General features: G+C 40.0%; 1 protein-coding gene across 1 annotated transcript in view; it reads right to left on the reverse strand.

Moving 5' to 3' along the window:
• Positions 1 to 10455, reverse strand: part of LOC148035608 (protein NRT1/ PTR FAMILY 8.2-like) — a 56101-nt gene extending 45646 nt beyond the window's left edge. Inside the window, exon 1 of the mRNA XM_087677573.1 lies at positions 10131 to 10455. Within this exon, the coding sequence (XP_087533699.1) occupies positions 10131 to 10293 (163 nt within the window). The 5' untranslated portion in view covers positions 10294 to 10455. The remainder of the gene's footprint in view (positions 1 to 10130) is intronic.
• Between the last annotated feature and the right edge of the window lie 8998 nt (positions 10456 to 19453).

Consider the following 19453-nt stretch of genomic DNA (forward strand, 5'->3'; position numbering starts at 1 on the left):
CCAAGTCTTAGAGCTTCCAATTTCTGGCATGCTTCCCGAGGCTGCTACTAAACCCTAATTTCTACTATAAATTAGGGTTTAAAACAGAGAAATTTGCAGTTTCTCAACCTCCAAGGGTCCAAATGCTGAGATCTTCAGAGCAAGTCTGTGAAATGACTGGGAGATGAGAGAAAAAGCTGTAGAGAGAGAAAATTCAGAGTTTCTTCGCGAAGAACTGAAGAAAATCTGTCATTTGCTACTGCTGCTCTGTCTTAATAGCTTGTAGATGTAAAGACTGAAGAAAATAACTCATTTACTGCTACTGCCCTTCTCAACAGCGTGTAGATGCTGTCACCTGCTATTGATTGGTCTTCTCCAGCCCCTGGCTACCTCAGAAGGTCCTCTAATGGCTACAAATCAGACCAACAACATCTCCTCCCTCTCTCTTGCAAGTTGAGTACCTAAAAATGCCTCTCTCCAGCCTCTAAAGACGTTTTTCAGTCTTCCATGGGTATTTTTGACAAGTGGCAGCCTTTCCAAATGGTTTTTCTAGCATTTGCCATAATTAAATATTAATTTTCAAACTTTAAATACTGAAAATTAATTTAATAATTATTTCGGTGCCTTGGAAAATAATCTGACTGGCCAATAATTAAATTGGCTACACATCTTTCACTCCCGAGTGTCTCTGCGCCATCTTTGACCATCAGATTGGCGTTAGGTACCATTAAACGCCACTTCTCTAGTGTCACCAACAACTGACACTTATGGCCAAATGAATGACCTAGGCCAACAACTGGCACCAAATACCACCAAATACCTGTGCGGCATAACTTATAGCAACTTTTGCCTTTGACATCCCATGATTTCCTCGGGTCCTGGGCTTGTAAATTTACTTTAATCCCAGTTGCACCTCACATGTGCAACATTTACTTAATCATGTGATTAAAAATTAATCCACATGTTAAGTGAGGTTTTAAAAATACATGTCCTCATGACAGATAGCTTTCTCTTCCTCTCTTAGCCACCCACCTACCCTTTTACAAGTTGACACTCCAATGCTATGACTTCTCCACAGGCAAATGGACAAACCACTAGGTGCTCCTCTTTTGGCATCATCGGAACCCCCACTGATACTTGCCGATATGGATCTTTGCCCCCTACCTCGCCGGAGTATATGCGTCTATCCCCAACTACTCATTGTACCACCTCTTCCTTCTGGACCACAGAGTTTATTCTGCATCGGCTTTCAGATTTTTATACTCAAGGCAATAAGATTCATCTGATGTGTACATTAAGCCCTTTCGAGCCACAAAAGGATCGACTAGTATCACGGCCTCCTCATGAACACCGCAATGCGCTACAGAGATTGCTTCTACTTCTTCTAGGGTTTCAAGAATACCACCTCGACAACCCACGGTTCTACAGTCCAATTCCCCGAGAGACAGTGATTGTTGGATACCATCCCCTCGACAGTCCGCTCCTTTTAGAGACAGCAATTGTTTGACACATTCTATTACTTCGGCTCCGCAGTAAGCTCCACTAAGAGACAGTGACTATTGCCCACCCTTGGCTCCACTCCCTTTTTCCCACCCTTGACTACTCAGGTTCGAGGGACCACCTATAGGAGTTCTTCAATATCTTCAATACCCCAGATACCTTCTTTGGCACCACCAACAGCACTTCCTTCGTCATTAGATGATTCAGAGTCCGTGATCCATGAGTTTTTAGATTCCTTCTCTCTCATAGAGGGGGATTAAGAGGAATCTATACTCTCGTTGCCCTTAGAGGGGGCTTCTACCTCTTCGGCTTCAAAGGGGACCCCTGTGTCTCCACCCTCTGGGGGAGAACCTACTTATCCTGAAGTTCGTCACCCACCATTTACTCTTTTGGAATGGCTATCCTCGAGTAATCATTTCTCCTATCAATACCCAAGATCTTCAAAGACCACCTAGATCGGGTCCGTGGAGATTCAACCCCGACTTGGTGTGACAAGGCCTTTGAATTCCTTCTAGTATGGAGTTACGGAGCTAGTGGCTTCTCCCCCGAGGTGAAGTCAGGTTCTACAGTTCATCCCATCTACTATTCCTTACTATAGGTTACTTTTCAAGTGGAAATCTTGGACCTTTGGGATCCTCTTCTTCTTCATCGTATCTCTCTTCACTCCTCTTTCTTCATCCCTTTCTAGGCCTGAAAGGAGGTGTTGAGAAACCACTTCTTCAATTCACACACTTCATTTTAGAGTTTCGCACTAATAGCCGCACAAAGAGTTGGTATCCATATTTTGGCCACTTTTTCAGTGGACGCCCACATAGTGATGCATGACCCTATACAGCTTATGCCTATAAATAGGCAATCACTTCATTTATTCTTCACCATCTCACCACTCTCTTCAGTGATTCTTCACCATCTTCTTCGGTGACCACCACCACTTCCCTTCTCTCACAACCCCTTCCATTGCCCTAACAATCCTTCAGGAGGGCATTGCAGTTCATGGCTCATCGCTGCCTTCACCCTTCTTCTTCTGCTTCAAGTGCCCTGTTCCAGCATCAGGCCTTGCGTTTGAAGCATCTTCCACATAGTGTCACCATCATCTACTTGGCGTTAACACCCTTTTCCATCAGGCTCCACCTTCACCTACGTTTTTCAGTGTAGAGATCTTCTCCTTGCCTGGCGTCATAATCTCGAGCTTGGTGTCACCATTCTAACCTCTGGCAACAATTTACTCTCAAGCTGATCAAAAACCGAGTTGAAATTGATCAGAATTTTTGTCTCAAAATCGAGACAGAATTCATACCAAATTGATAATAAACTGATACAAAAGTATAGTTCCAGTGCTCGGATGAAACTCATACTCATCTGCATACATCTCATATTGACTAGTACACTAAGTAGTGATCTCATGTCAAACATATTGTCAGCGCAGTACCTTGGATACATGTTGAATACATCCAAGATCCACTACATACGAGAGTTGTCCATAACTAGAGGAGTGGAAATGTTGCCTTCCCCTTGAGAATCAAGCAATACTCCGGACCCTTGCTCTACTAAACCTAATGGAGCCCGAACTAAAGTCGGCTCTAATTGAAAGGCATCTAGGTAAACTTGCAACAACTGAGAATGGTCTGATGACCTATTCCACAAGATATAGGGCTTATATTAGTAGCTAATATTGAGGTGGAAGGGCTACATAAAGGTGGATGGTCTCATGTTTTATAGGATAGGATGGAAAGAAGATATGGATGGAGCACCTAATCGAGCTAGAATGCTTATTAGAGACTCGACTTCTAGCTACCCATGTGTTGATTTGTGAAAAGGCTCGACGCAATAGTTGGTTTGACAAGTATGTCAAGCACTAGGAATTTGACCAAGGTGACTTTTTCTTGTTGTACTTAATAAAACACCATAAACAGAAGATGAAATTTAGGGGATTAGGGCCTTTTTGAGTCTGCACTATCAATCGAACCGAAAATTTAGAGCTCGAGACCCTAGATGGTGTAATATCTGCCCGCATAGAAACTACCCCCCCCCCCTAATTTTCATTAAAAGTAATTCAATTTTTTTTTAATTACCCTCCCCTCCCCCTGCCGTCGCCGAACAGGTGGCGGGGGAAAGAGAGAGATGACAATGGGACGAGGGAGCGACGTGGAGGATGAAGGGGACGGCGGAGAAGACGACGTAGGTGAGGAAGACGATGGCATGGAAGAGAAGATAAGTGAAAGCATAGACGAAGACGACAAGGAGATGACGATCCACATGGTGGTGATGAGATCGACGATGGGAGGACACACGTGTGCCACCTCACTCCCCCTCCCACTACCTCATTCCCCCCTAATAATACTCGTTTCCCTCCCTAAAACCCCCCCCCCCCCCCCATCATAAAGGGAGGATACCACCTCTTTGCCCCTGTTGCCGGGTGAGAGAGTGAAAGGAATAATAATCCAAGGGGCTCCCTCCTCTTCCCCTCCGTAGAGGGTGTCCACACGCATTTCTTCTCTCCCATTGGCCGTGGACCCGTACCCCGTTTCTGCATGATTATCCTTCGACCGCAACCTCATTTCGCTTCCCAACTAGCCCTTTCTAATCGAGTACAAGACGGGAAATCTTGGGCAAAGCGCATCTAAAAGAGAAGAGATCGGGGATGGCACCCAAGCGGAAATTGTCGCACCCAGATGGTAATCCCTCTGCGAGCAATGAAGCCTCAGGCAAGGGCATCACTGCCAATCCAACTGCGATACAAGCCGTAAGTAATGTATTTTCAAATTAATAGATGCTTGTTTCGATTCCCGCATGAAGTACATTAGATGCTGCACGAGAATAGGATATGGGAAGGAATAGGCTTCACCTCATACATTCGAAAGATAAAGTTGCAATGCGCAAGTATCAAGAGAAGTTAATTGTATCCAGATGCTATGAGACAAACTCACATATAGCATAATAGCATTCCAAGGTATTGTCGACTCTCCTTTTCGTGAAAATAATAGACGTGTATTTCCCCACACTAAAAGTATATTGTAGCCTGTATGCTTGACGGAGTGCATGATAAGTAATTTAGCCTAGGGGAAAATACAATCTTGAATCTCTAAGATCTTTGCCCAATCCCTCGCTAATATTACGAATTTGTTAGTTCATTGGGATCTTGATAATGTGCATAGTTAACACAAACAATGACCATAAGGATTAGAGTTAAGGTGCCTTGGGATCCGCCTGATAACTACTATGTTTATCAATCCTATTCGGGGTTGGGGCCAGATGCAACAACAACCTTAGGGCAACAAGCAAAGAGCTCAAGGATTAGGAAACCCTAAGTCGAAGAAAAGACCAATGCTTTTGTACTTGTTGGGAAGAAGGTTGGGTTATCAATCAATGTAAGTGACTACTAGGACTTATGTCTTGTAATAGCCTTTGTTTTTGCTCCTTCCTTACCGCGACCAGTTCTGCCCACTTCTATTGTCACAGTCATATTCAGCCAGCCGTTATGTTCTCTCTCTCCTCTCTTCTTGCTCCTCAGTCATCTCCTGTCCCTTGGACTTTAGTGCCCTCACTGACCTGCTCAGTCACACTTGTTCGCGAAGTGTGTTGTGACACCAAGACCTTTCAACCTCCCTACGTTTTCCTTAAGTTGCTGCATTTTTACCTTCTCCAACCTTCTTCTTAGTCCATACATACTCATTCAAGTGGAGGCTTCTTTAAGGCGTAATCATCGGCAAAGTCATCTCTAAATACACGCATTTTTTCCATTTTTTGCAAATTTCAAAGAAGGTTCTTTATGGAACTAATATGATTGGCAGGATTGGGTGGATAGGGAGCTTGATCAAGACCACAAGGACCATTGCGAAGACCATTGACACTATGAGGATTGTCATAAAGTGTCACCAAAATGAGAAATGAACTTAATGATCTATTTAAACTTCACGAAGATTTTTAATATAATTTTGGTACCCCTAACTCTTGGCATGGTGATCAGTGAAGGATTTGACATTGGGCATGTAGTGGACAAGTGTATAGACTATGTGGTACAAAAGCAAAGCACAAGGAACAAGATACAATGGGAAACTTTCATTGAATTAAAAGTTTGCACCTTAGACTTGAGTTTATTAAAAGTTTGGCCTAGTAAGTAACTCTCTTAGAGCACTTAAATTATTAAGCAGACCCTGAGCTTAAGTTTGGTCTAGTGAGCAGCTCACTTATAATTAATAATTAAGTCATTGATTAGCCTTTAATAAAAAACACGATCTCATCAAGGAACAGTTGGTTATTCATTTGGAAACTTGATCTTGGCTATTTGGGACTCTTCTTCTCTCTCACTTTTGGAGTAGCCTAAGTTTGGAGAGCTGTAGTAACAAAAGGAGATGCATGCTTGCTGATTTTTTGTGATAAACAACAAGATGAGATTGTTTTGCAGCATTCCAAGGTATGGGACAGTGGGGAATCAATCTCTTTCTTCTCCTTTCTCTCTCACTAGCTGTGTACGCTCTATTTTACAGCAGATTACTAGCTAAGGTTTATAGAAATCAATCAGTTTGGTGTGCAATTGCTTGTTGAAGACACTCCAACTAAAACCCCCAATTTCCCCCTTCTTTTGGATTGACAAATCATTGAAGATTCAGGGCAAACATCGGGGAAAATGTATTCAGGTATGTAGATTTGATTTTCCAATGGCGGTTGAAAGCATTAAATTGAGTATCCAATCTCTCGGCAAATGCATGTCAGAGATTAGGATTTATGGGCAATAGGTTTACATGTGTGAATTACTTCAATTTTGTAGTGAACTGAGGGTTTGTTGGTTAGTGCAAAGCTCCAAGATTGTTAGATAATCTGGACTGAGGCCTTATTTGGCAAATTGGATCAGTATGAGATTGAGATTCGTGCAAATTCCTCATTGATTGCAGTGTGGCAGCAGTGAGAGAACATGGATGTAATTTTCAATTTCATGTTGGACATTAGAGTGATTGCAGCTCTATATGCTTGAAGACATGTTGGTTTGATCGTGTAATTTGAGACATACTCAAAGCTCATTGGTCAAGGTTAGTGAGAGCAACTAAGGACATAGCAATTATAGTGAATCTATTTTAGTGAAGTAGCAAAAATAGTGTTGGTCTGTGACAGCCTTGTTGATTGCCTAAGTGGATCACAAGTGATTAGTATAGAGACTTATCTTCAATATTAAAGAAATATTGTAAGGATCGCTCAACTTGATGACCAATTTGGCGTCATCTTCTATGTTAGAGCGCTCTAGATCTCATGTTCTTTGTGTCATTTATTTTCTACACTTTTTTCAGTCTCTCTCCTCCTCTTTCTCTCTATGTCATGATCCTCTTCCATTGCACTTCGTAGGTTAACTTGAAGGGAGTCTATCCTACCACTGTTTTATAGGCCATTCAATAGGCCCATAAGGCTGCCATCAATTTGTTTTCCCAGTTGCTATGCGAGGCAGAGACTACTTTGGTCAGGACGCTTACTAAGATCTTATTAGTAGACTTAGCTTGGCCATTTGCTTAAGAGTAGTAGGATGAGGATTTTTTATAGATGATCAAAAAGGTTGATAGGAGGTGGGTGATTATTTCATTCATAAAGTGTGTACCTTGATCACTAACTAGTTCAATGGGGCAACCGAATCGTAAGATCACTTCCTCCCAAAAAGGAACTTAGCAGTGGTTCTAGCATCATTTTTCCTCATGGCTCGTGCTTCAACCCACTATGTAAGATAGTTTGTAGTAGCAACGATGATGTACTTGGCCTGTGAGTACTATGCTGCACACGGGTAATCGGCCCAATAAAGTCAATCCCCCATTTCTTGAATGGTTGTCTTGCAATGATTGGACTTAGCTCCATTGCAGACATGTACCTTGGTCCATTGGCACTCATCACAGTAAATTACAAATCGTGTTGCATCTTGAAAAAGAGTAGGCCACCACAGTTAAAACTGCAACACCTTGCAGGCCATTGTGTCTTCGCTAAAGTGCCCTCCTACAATTTTGCCGTGTGCTTTTGCAAGTACATCATGCATCTCATGTTTGCACACGCATCTATGCAGCAAGCCGTCTTGCCCTAACCTATAGAGTTGTCTTGCTATCAACTGATATGGTTGTATTTTAAGGATGAGTCACCTAAGTCGGGGACCTTCTCAATGGGTCTTTCAGGTAGTCCATGCTCAAGCACTTGGACTATGTTGTCTGCCCAATATGGTATCAAGTCAACTCTAAACAAGTCCCTTTCGCTAGGCAGGTTAAACAGATGTGTGTCAGGCAAGTCGTCAATGATGCCCTGTCCAGCGGCTTCTCCTATGGATATGCGAGACATATGGTCGGCCATGTAAAGCTGCTTCCCTTTGCATACAACCATAGAGAAGTCAAACTCTAGAAGTAGAAGTAACCATCAAGCAATGCGTCCAGTAGCGTAAGGTTTGTTAACAAGATAAAGCAAGACTTGATGTTTAACACAAAAGGTAAAAGGCATCGCCAAAAGATAGTGCCAAATTTTCCTTTATAGCAAATACCATGCCTGCAGCAGGAGCTAACCAACCTGATCATGGAGTAATGAGCTGGCTGCATAAATGGCAATAAATGCTGCCACCCTGCATAAACAAAGTACCATAAGTAGCTACAAGTCTGTCTGCCCAGGAAAAGGTCCTGCCTGCCCATAAAAGCAGTTTGTAACTATCCACCCAGCAACATAAATGTGCTGCCCATGTAGGAAAGTCGAGGAACAGCAAAGGCGATGACACCTCCTGTAAGAAAGTGCCAAGAAGGTTGTATGACATGCTGGAGAGGGTACATGAACCCATGGACAGGTCAAAGAAACCCTAATCTCCACCTAATGTACCTATGATGGAAGCTTTTCAATAGAGGGACTGGTGGACAGGTCAGAGAAACCCCTAATCTCCACCGGATATGCCTAAGGACTGATGGACAAAGACAGTGTCAAAGCTCCAGAAGTACTCACTAGACTCTGGCTGGGGCGGACAAGCAGGAAATGACCACAGAAGTAGACAAATGAACACATGTTTGCTAACAAGTCTACCCTCTGAGCCCATATCCTGTCGATGAGAGTCTCATTGAGACTGCACCTTTATTGTTGCATCCTAGGGCTGAGATCAAGGCATCTCAGTTATATGCAATGACCAGGATTGATCAGGATAGTAAACCCATTGTGAGATAGAGAAGCTCAGAGCTTGCCTGGTATCCCACAGACGAGACATCACCCACTGCATCCATTTCATGGACCCATAGTATTTAACCCAGGTGGCAAGCCCATTCAGAGGGGATAGTGGCATGAAACTTTTTCATGGGGACCTAGGAGATAGAGATTCTTATTAGTTTGCATTTAGGAAGTTGGAGTCTTCTCCCTTCGTGCCCTTGAAGACCTTTCTGTACGGGCCAGAGGAGAAGGGGGTGCAGCAGTCTGGGACACATGGCAGTCATCAAGAGACTAAGGAGCTATGTTTTGCTGGTTACAGGGGCCTGAAGACATTCACATTCAGAATTTGCCATTATTTGGCAAGAGAAGGCTGCATTTTAGTCTTCTCGCCTTCAGGCTTCCCTAGAATCTGGACACATCCCCAAAGGAGATCTCTCCGTGTAGGCGATATCAGCCAGTATGGTTGTTTACTACATGTCTGCCTTTACAACTTGATGCTGCAAACTCTTGCATTCCAGGCCTTGGGCCTTGGGGTGTTTTCTGAGCCCTGCTGGCCACTTACATTGGGATGGCTTGTGCATGGTGGACAAACTATAGAGTGCCTAGAATTGGAGGGGGACTGAGATTTTTCCTTCCCTTTAAACAGCTTATGTTTGCCTTTCACATCCTCTACTTCCATTAAGGCTGTGTACTAAAGTCCCTCAAAAGTGAAAAGAAAAGAACAAAACACCCTGCCACACGACACGTACATTTGCTTGGCCTAGCAAATCTCCGTGACAGTAGATATTCCCATGACAGTACTTGTGTACTCATTGGACTTGGACACAGGGCCTTGTTAATATCTTGCGCTTCAAGCTTTCAGCATGGAGATGTGTTTCCTAATTGAAATATGGTCCAGGTTTGAGTCAATTTGGTGGGCGTCTGCTCGCAGCCTGTGGCGCTTTTATCCTTTGGTGATCGTTGCACACCAGATTTCTGGATTTGGACCTTTTAATGCCCTTTTGGACCACTCTAGCAGCACGGAGAGTTCTAGGTAACTGGTGCACCTCCAGAGACCTAGGAAGATTCTACCTTCCTTCCACCCCTAGCAGTGATCTCGTTCATGGAGCTTCCATGGAGCCTCTTTGCATGTCCCTCCGCCTTTGCATTTGAACGTGCCTTCACCTTCGGTCTTCATGCTCCGAATTTCCTTCCATCATCATCCACTGTTGTGACTCCGATCAGTCTAGCTAAAAGGAGGGCTCGTGCGTTGGCGATTCCGGGCTACACTCTACATCAAGTGTTGACAAGCTTGTGCGGTGGTTTGAGGAACTAGTTCCCCTTGATTTCGCAGGTGTAATAGTTTTCATACACGTACATGATTTCGAACACACTTGGAGTTACATGGCTATTCCCAAGCTCTTTGGCGCTGGAGATTCAGTGGGTGGTAAATGCCGACAGCAACATCTCCCAATTCACAGGAAGCAAATCCATTGAAAGTGATCACCATCAGAGTCGAGTAAAATACTCACCTAGGATGAAAGGACAAGCCTTCCATGTGCCTGTCTTAGCTTTAACAGCGGGCTGCCCTCGAAGATCAACTGACCCATCTTTAGTGTATACGTCAGTGCACTCCACAAGACCAGTGTGAGTTTCAATCTCCAATTTTCCGGTTGTTGGCTCCATCGGTTTCATGCATGAACAGAGAACTGCATGAGGAAGCAATCTATTGGCCACAAGGCTCGCGATAACGAAGATTGGAAGACGCGTTTCTCCCGAAGTCGACACTCCCGAGGACCATGGTAAAATTGACCGGCCTTCCGAACTTAACAAGTCACACACGCTTCTTCCATATTATTGCTCGTCGCGGATCGTAAAGGAGGAGCGCTTTTTTCCTCTAAAAACCTCAAGCTACTGCCAAGTGGCCCCGTCGTTTTGAAGGCTGTAGCTATCTCTAGTTCTCTCCTCTCTCTCTCTCTCTTCGTTCTCTCTCCCTCTCCTCTCTTTTCTTTTTTTTCTTCTTCCTTTTCTTCCTCTCTTTATTCTCTCTTTCATTTTTTCTCTCTCTTTTTCCTCCACACTTTTCTTTTCTCATCACCCTCTCTCTCCTCTTTTTTCCTTCTCTCTCTTTTAAATTTTATCCTTTCTCCTTTTATAATTCTCTCTCCATATTCTCTCTCTCCCTTTAGTTTTTTTTAAAATATATAAATTTTATATTTCTACTATCTATAATTCTCTCTCTTTATGTTCATATTCTCTCTTGTTATTCTTCTTCTCTCTCTCTCTCTCTTTCCTTTTATTCTCTCTCCCCCCCTTTCATTTTCCTCCCCTTTCTCCTAATTTTCCTTTTTTTTCTTCACTCCCTCTCTTCCTCTTTCAAATTTTATCTTCTCTCTCTCTCTCTCCTTCTCTCTCCCTTTCCTCCTCTTTAAAAATGTTTAAATTTAAAAAAGCCTTTTCTCTTTCCTCTTCTCCCTCCATCTCTCTCCCTCTTTTCCTCTTTCTTCTTCTTCTCTCTCTCTCTCTCTTCTTTTTTTTCTTCTCTCTCTCTTCATTCCCTCTTTAATTTTTTTATTCTCTTTCTTTTAGTTTTTATCTTTCTTCTCTCTATAATTTTCTCTCTTTGTGTTCAAATTCTCTATCTTCTTCTTATTCTTTTCTCTCTATCCTTTTCTTCTCTCCTTGCTTTTCTTCTCTTTGTCTCTCTATCTCTCTTCCCTAATTTCTTCTCCCCCTCTCTCCTCTCTTTTTCTTTTTTATTTCTCTCTCTCTCTCTCTCTCTCTCTCTCTCTCTCTCTCTCTTTTAATTTTTATATTTTCTCTTTCTATAATTCTATTTCTCTCTATTTCCCCCCCTCTCTCTCTCTCATGTTCTTTCTTTTTTGCTCTCTTTATATCTTTCTTAATTTTTTATATTCTCTCTCTCTCTCTCTCATTTTTCTTTTCCTCTCTCTTTCAAGTTTTTTCTCTCTCTATATATTTCTTCTCTCTATTTTTTCTCTCTCCTCTCTTTCCCTTTCTCTCCCCCTATGTTCTCTCTCTTTCAAATTACGTAATTCCACTCTATCTCTCTCTCTAAGTCAAACTATATCAAAAAAGGTTTAATTTTAAAAAGATTATTTTCTTTCTTCTTTTATTCCCCTCTCCCTCTTTCTATTTCTTCTTCTCTCTCTCTTTCCTCTTGTTTCCTTTTTTGCTTATTCTCTCTCTCTAAATTTATCTTTCCTTCTCTCTATAATTCTCTCTATGTTCATTCTCTCTCTCTCTCTCTCTCTCTCTCTCTCTCTCTCTCTCTCTCTCTCTCTCAAAGCGTGTGAAAAACTGTCCAAAAAACTTTAAATGAAAAGGAGCTTTTAAAATATTTAATTAAAAAAATAAATTAAAAGTTTTATATAATTGTGTGTGTGTGCGTGTGTGAGGCCTTACACATGAGAGAGAGAGAGAGAGAGAGAGAGAGAGAAGAGGGGGAAGAATTTAATTAAAAAGGGGAGAGAAAAGAGAAAGGAAAAGATTATACGTGAGAGAGAGGGAGGAGGTTTTAATTTTAAAAAGAGAGAGAGAGAGAGAGAGAGAGAGAGAGAGAGAGAGAGGCCCTACAATGTGAGAGAGGGGGGAGCTTTTAATTAAAAAGGGGAGGGGGAAGAAAAAAGGAGAGATTACACATGAGAGAGAGGGGAGGGGGTTTTAATTTTAAAAAGAAAGGTTTGGAAAAGGGGGTAAGTTCGGGAAGCCCTCTAGAGATTCATGGCTTCTCGAACCTGCAACCAAAATAATATAGTAGTAAGATGGTGCAAAAAAAGAAAGGGAGAAAAACATAGGTGTCCTTATCCATCCTATTTACTAGAATGAAAATTTGTGTATTTAGGTTGCATTAGACTTAATAGCTCCTTAGGCCTTCATACGAAATCCTTTGCTTTTGTAAAAATTGCACTAGAAGACTAAAGCCTGAAATTGGCCTTCACACTTTAAATACCTAACTTTGAAAAAGGCTCCAAATTTTTTTTAAGTATACTAAATAGTACTAGCAACAATGCGTAACTTGTAAGTATGAATTGCCATGTCACACGGTAATACTACTACTACTAATTAGACCATAGGCACTATAAAAGTTTGATTTAAAATCAAATTGTTTATGATATATCTTATCTCTTTCAAATGCTCACCACTCGGCCTTGAAGCTCTACAAATGCAGTAGAGAGTGTACTCTATGAATTTGAATGAGATTGTGAAATGAACATCCAAGTGCTCATCATATAGTTGAGGGTCAAGACCTAAGACCTGACAGTCTCAGTCTGAACATCACAAAAGCTGGAGGTTGGACGTCGATCACTTTATCATAGCCTCAAGGCTCACTTGCTCCACTGAATCACCACCCTTGACTCTCAACTCTTAAGGGCCTTGACCCTTGGCCCTTGTCCAACTAGCTACTACAATCTTTTATAGGCTATAGCACCTCGTGATAGCTTCGCCAATCACATCAATTTCATCCAAGGACCAAAGATTAAAGTCCAGCTTCAAAGTTTGATTATGTAAGCAAATCAATGTGAGTTTGTGAAGGATGCTCTCTATAGACTAATAGTCCTACAAGCTGTGTGCCATCGTGTCGCAACAACAATAGTGCTACCATCAACCATGATCACCAACATTAAAATATGTTGTTTATGAGCGATTGTGACTCATGACTCCATGAGTCATGTGGCAATAGGAGCGGCAACAGTGCCACGGCCCACCATCAACCCCCAGTTCCAACTTCCTTACATGCCATCATTCATCTGAGGAATGAGTAGTTGTGACTCATGTAGCACCACGACTTAGGGGTGGCAACACTGGAACCATCAACCTCAAGTTCCTAGCATGCCGTTTATCAAATGAGCAATTGTGTGGGCCGTAGCCTCTAGTGGAGCGCTACTTGGAGGGCTGAATTGTGAGCTACAGTCCTACATTATGGAGCATCAGTCTTGAGTTTCAACTCCTTGGTTTGACATCAACATTGTCATGATTCAGTCCACAACTGGAGCATACATGTTAATACATCTAAACTTCCATCTCTTTTTGTAAGTGTACTTTATTCGGCACATAACATCATTGATAGATTGAAATTTTTACATAAGTATTAACAGGATTAAGATCGAAAAACTATCATCTAGATGAAGCTTATAATGGATCATAGAAACCTGGCTTGACTATAATTTTCGGTCCAATTTAGCTATGTCTAATAAGCTTACAATCATTTTCTGAACTCAATAGAGCGTCTCTTGGAAGTTGGAGTCATTTTCTAAACTTAATTGAGCAACTCTTTCATAGCATATTGATACTAGATAGTAAAGCTAGCAAGATGCTTACAATCCGCTTTCATCATGATTCATGAATCATAAGGTTTCATATGAAGCATACTTCAGCTTCTTGTAGTAGAGCTTACGATAGATGATAAAGCTCATTCGAAATTATATATCTCTTTTTACTCCAATTCTTCCAACTATCACTCTTTTATGCTCTGATTTTTATGTCCTAATAATTTTTATAAGTGTCTGTAATATGTATATAGAATATGATAATGCAATTAGATTAATGTACTTATGTATATTGGCTTCTCAATTTTTAAATGTCCTTATCCAGCTCTGTTATAACCTCTAGTACTGCATATTTATGTAACTTTGTTTAGCACATAAGTTAGTGAGAATGATATGAGTTTTTTCTTATCTTGCTTTTGTTATTAATAATAAGGAAACAATGGTGATATATTAATTAGTACCATTTTTCTTTTAATATTTTATCTAGCAATGGAGCAAACACAAAGTGAACCTTCTAAATCTAGGTGACCTAGAAAACATCCTACACAAAAATCTATCATGGATGCTTTTGAATCAAGAAACCCCAAAAGGATTATTTAATATCTTGATTTAAATGTGAATGCACTTGAAAAATTGAGAGACACTTTAGCATAGAGTGGACACAAGTTCATAAATGGGCTACTCCAATTTTGGGTGAGGATAGGTGGGTGAGAGTGAAATGTAAATGGTGTGCAGCTTTTTAGTAATGCCTTTGCAACTCATGGGTCATCTACCATTCAAAAACCAACATTGCTAAAGCATGAAGAGTCTGAGGCTCATAAACTAGCAACTCAAAGGTGGAAGGTGGAAAATGAGAGAAGATCCAAACACTTTGCCACTTCAAAAACATGCAAAACTCATGACAGATGCTCAGAAGCAATGAATTATAATTGTGATGTAGGTGATGTTTTTTGTAGTTCTTCATGATATGTCTTTGGAGTCTTATAGTCATTAATGTGCTTTTCAATGTTTTATGTGTACTTCTAACATACTAGTGAATAGTGAGAATTCTACATACACAAATCACACTTTATGAGTTGAATTTTATATTGTTGCAAAGGATGTGTATATCACACTTTTAAAGCATGAAATACTAGAGAGTCTTTTCTTTTTAGTTTTGATTGATGATAGTATTGATTAGTGAGCAGTGTTCGATTATCTATGTAAGCTACTTGAAAGATGGGGGCAAGGGTGAATGTATATGCAAATATGTAGCTTTGTTTCCCTTAGAGAATAGAAAAGCACAAACTAAATTTAATGCAATTGTTAAATTTGTCAACAAAATGGAATTGACCATGTCTCATCTCAAAGGTTTTGCTTATGATGGTGCTTTTGCCATGAAGGGAGTAAACAAAGGGATGCTCACAAAACTAATTGAGCTTATTCCCCATGTTGTTAGAGTGCATTGTGTGGCCACAAAGAGGCTTTGGTTGTTTTAGATGCATGCAATCACTTTCAAAAAATTGCTTCTATGGATGCTTTTACAAATAAAGTATATGCATGGGTTGGAAGATCTTCCAAGAGGCATAAAGCTATTGATGAGCTGATGAAAGATTTCAAGTTTCGATCATTGGAAGTCCTTAAGGTACATAATGTATGTTGGTATCTCAAGGCCAAAATATGGAAAGATTAGGAAGGTTGATGCCTGCTTTGCTTGAGGAATTTAAGCAAAGTGATGCTTCACTATATGCCATGGCTATTACATTTCAAGTATAATTTTTATTGCATTTTCTTATTGATATTTTACATGAAATGAATGTACTTAATCTTAAGTTTCAAAAGGAGATAATTAAGCTCATAAAGATAGCTATTGCTTTGGATGTTATCATAGAGCTTTTTCAAAAGCATTATCTACAATAAACCTTTGGATACGGCTCTAAAGATTTGAAAGATTTTTTGTCACACTCAAAAGATGAGATCATTTGTCATGTTGATGAAGAAGGAAATATTCACAAACATGCTTTGCATTATTCATGCCTTTGCACCACTGAATGTGAAAAAACACTTGTTGGATGCATTGCCTTGGGGGTTGATTTGTGGAAAAAATCATTGCAGGATTGAATGAGCATTTTATGGATATTTCCTTATTTAATTTTGCAAAGGTATTTTGTCTAAAGTATTATAATAAGGATATAGAGATTAGAAGTATTGAACATCATACTTTCGTATAATGTATGCATGAGAGATTTGGAAACATTGTGAATGCCAATGAGTGCGAGAAATGGAGCATTATTCTACAGCCATTTACAATGAATTTCCAAGGTATTGCTTTTTTGAAGCTTGGAAGCAATGTGGTGGTGAGGATAGATGGATTGATTCGTACTCCTCTCTCATGAAGTTGTGGCAAATTATGCTTGTGATTTCAGTTAGTACAGCATGTTGTGAACATGGTTTCTCAAAGCAAAATGGGATTAAGGATGATGAGAGGAATTCTTTGACACTTCCCACTTTGGATACTCTTGTGGTTTTATCCCTCTCAGCTCCACAATCTTTGCAAGAAGTTGATTGGGAGAAATTTTTTGACAATTGGGCTTCTATGGGAGCTCATAGACCTCAAGAACTCATAGCATGAGTATTGTATGCTCTTTTTTGAATTAGATATTTAGTTGTATGACTCTGAGTTATATCTTAGATACATCAACTTTAAGCATTTTCCTAGATGCACATGAACATGAGTTATTTCCTATTTCTAAGATTTTGAAACCTTTTTAGATTTATGCTATGTGCTTAAAAGTCATTTTACTCTTATTTTTCAGACTAATGAAATAAGTGGAGTTCTAAAGTATATGTGGCTTATCTTTGAGATGCTCAATTATCATAGGTGAACATTTATTTAAAAATGTCTTACAAATTTTTATATATTTGAAATATGTATGCTTGAGATGTCTCAATAAAATTTTATATTTGTGAATCCTTATATAAAAAATTCTTGGCCTATATTTTGTGAATCCATTGACATGTATGAAAACTTTGTGATTTTTCTTATGTGAAGTCCTTTGGAAGAATTTGGGTTGCATTAACTTTTAGGTGAAGTCTAGTTCAAAAAATTTTAGTTGCAACATTCGAAGGCGGCGCGCCCCTCATTTGGGGCCTTCAAATTGAAACTTGTGGTAGAGCTTCAATTTTCAAGCTTGTGTAGCATCCTTGTCAAGGGATTTTACCCTTGAGAGAAGGGTGTTAATTTTTGCCCTTCAAAAGAAAGGTTACATTTAAAAGTTAATGTAATGAAAGCTATATTCAGATTTCCCTTTCGAAAGATAATATAGGGTCACCCTTTAAAACCAAGGGCTACAAGTGGGCATAGGTTCATGCCTCTCACTTATTTATGTATTTTTTGGCTAGCCTCACACTAGGGTAGAGAAGCCACTACAATGGCTGCTACAAACATGTATGTCGCTCTTCATCCATGGAGGTTGAATTGCAAAATTTTTATAATGGAATGTTAGTTCGAAATAGGATCCCCATTTGCTAAAGCAAAAATGTCAAGAAATGATAGCAGAGCCTTACCATCATCGACCTCGTGCAAAGCATCATGTGATAAAATAAAGGCTTTATAAATGGTGATATTGAGACAACTTAGCAAAAAGAGAATCATGGACTATTAAGTTGCTAAGTGCTAAACCCCCACCAACCAATTACATGGACCTTTTTACCTCCAATCCAACCACTTCAACAAACCAACTTATCTCCCTTCCCTATTGTTTAATATCTAGATGAATAGTGCTAACTATGATGATCACTTTATCCCCACTAGTGCCAATCCTAAACTTTGCTACAAAGTACATTACAAGGGCTTGGTTGTTTGGCTTGATATTTGGGACCCAAGTTGTGGGTCCTTCCTTCCTACTAATCAAATTGTAATTCAATTTGGGCTTAATAAAGAGAATTTTAATTGGCTCCAATTGATCATGTTGAAGACTAAAGCAATATGGCCTTCCTCTAATATACTGGATACCACCAAACTACTGTAGCACTGGGGCAACAAAGATAGAAAACCAGTTGTTGCAATGAAAAAATGGGCTAGATTTTGAGATGAACACCTCTTGATTTCTCAAAATAGTTGAAACAATGAAGAATGATGATTCTAGAGCTATGATGTGGACTTGGAAGAAGAGACTTAAGAATGCCTTAGTGGCTACTTCCTCCCATAATCTCAACATCTTGCTATGGAGGATTGTGGCAAACAAGCTAGAAACTAGGAGTAAGATCGCCAAATTTTGATAAGTATCATTAGTTTGTACCCTACACACGGTCCAAGAAGGAAGTGTTTATGAACGTTTTAGGACTACAAGGAAGTGCATGGTCTTTGGAAAAAGATAAGAAAGTGCATACAAAAATCAGCCTCCATTAAGTATGAGTTGGAAACAAATGCTTCTAGGTGACAAGGGCAACTTCAATGAATGCTTTGAAGAATTTTGGTCTATGCTACGAGGTTTAATCATGCAGAAAAGTTGGGCATTGAGGATGACATTGCCTTTAGAAGGCTACACAATGCTAGGGGTATTTTAACTAATGTAGAGATGGTATTTTTGTTGAGGCTCATATGATTATTAGAAGAATGTTTAAGAAGGATAAGGCCCTTGTGCCTATTTGTAAGCTTTTTAAGAATGTTGTTTAGTCTTCATGAGAAGATATTTTGTCCCTATCTTTGGGTGATGTAATTATTTACAATTACCTCAATATAAAGATCGTGCATTAGAAAAAACCAAACCAGTTTGTCACAATAATTGTCCTTCCTGGTGACAAAAAAGTGTTACCTTGTTTGATCCTTTTTCCAACTAGCTTCTTTGCCCTAACTACTCATAAGGGCTATTCAAAAGGTGAGGAATGGAGATTTATAAAGGGAAACCATCCATGTAGCAAGGGGTAAACTAGGCCCAAATGGTAAACTAGATTGTTGAAAATGAGTATTCAACCAAGGAAAAGTGTGTATAGGAGAACATGATGCTATTCCAATTTGGAAGAATGAGGCATGCCAAATCAAGTAATATTGATTGAATCCTTATGTAGTGCTACATGTTGTCCCATGAATCTCATGCACTGCATGTTGCAAGACCCATTGCATGCACTTACTACCATCACCTTCTTTGTCTCTTTTGAAAACTTGCTCTTGAGGCTCTTGAACATAGTTGTATCTATGATGCCCTATCACTTAGAATAACCCTCATAACTACTTTGCACATACTATCTATAATGCCTTGTCAATTAGAAAAACCCTCATAACTACCTTGCACATAGTATCTATGATGCCTTGTCACTTAGAAGAGCCTTCCGAGTTACATTGGCTCACTCTCTCATAACATAGCTTATGAAAATATTATTGGAAGCATGCTTGCAAGTGGGTGACAGATGGTAATCAATTAGCCTCCTTGATTTTCCATATCAAAACTCTCTCATAAATAGCAATTGAATTCAACCCTTAATGTTGTAGTGGCTTTTTTTTTTTGTTTAGCTAAGTTGGTAATCATGCTCCAAGGCAGGACATTGTAACCATTAACTCATATGTTAGGAAGTCCATTGTCCTT

This window comes from Lygodium microphyllum, chromosome 5 (assembly GCF_053477565.2).
Source record: "Lygodium microphyllum isolate KBCC chromosome 5, Lygodium_microphyllum_v1.1.10, whole genome shotgun sequence".
In the NCBI taxonomy this organism is placed as follows: domain Eukaryota; kingdom Viridiplantae; phylum Streptophyta; class Polypodiopsida; order Schizaeales; family Lygodiaceae; genus Lygodium; species Lygodium microphyllum.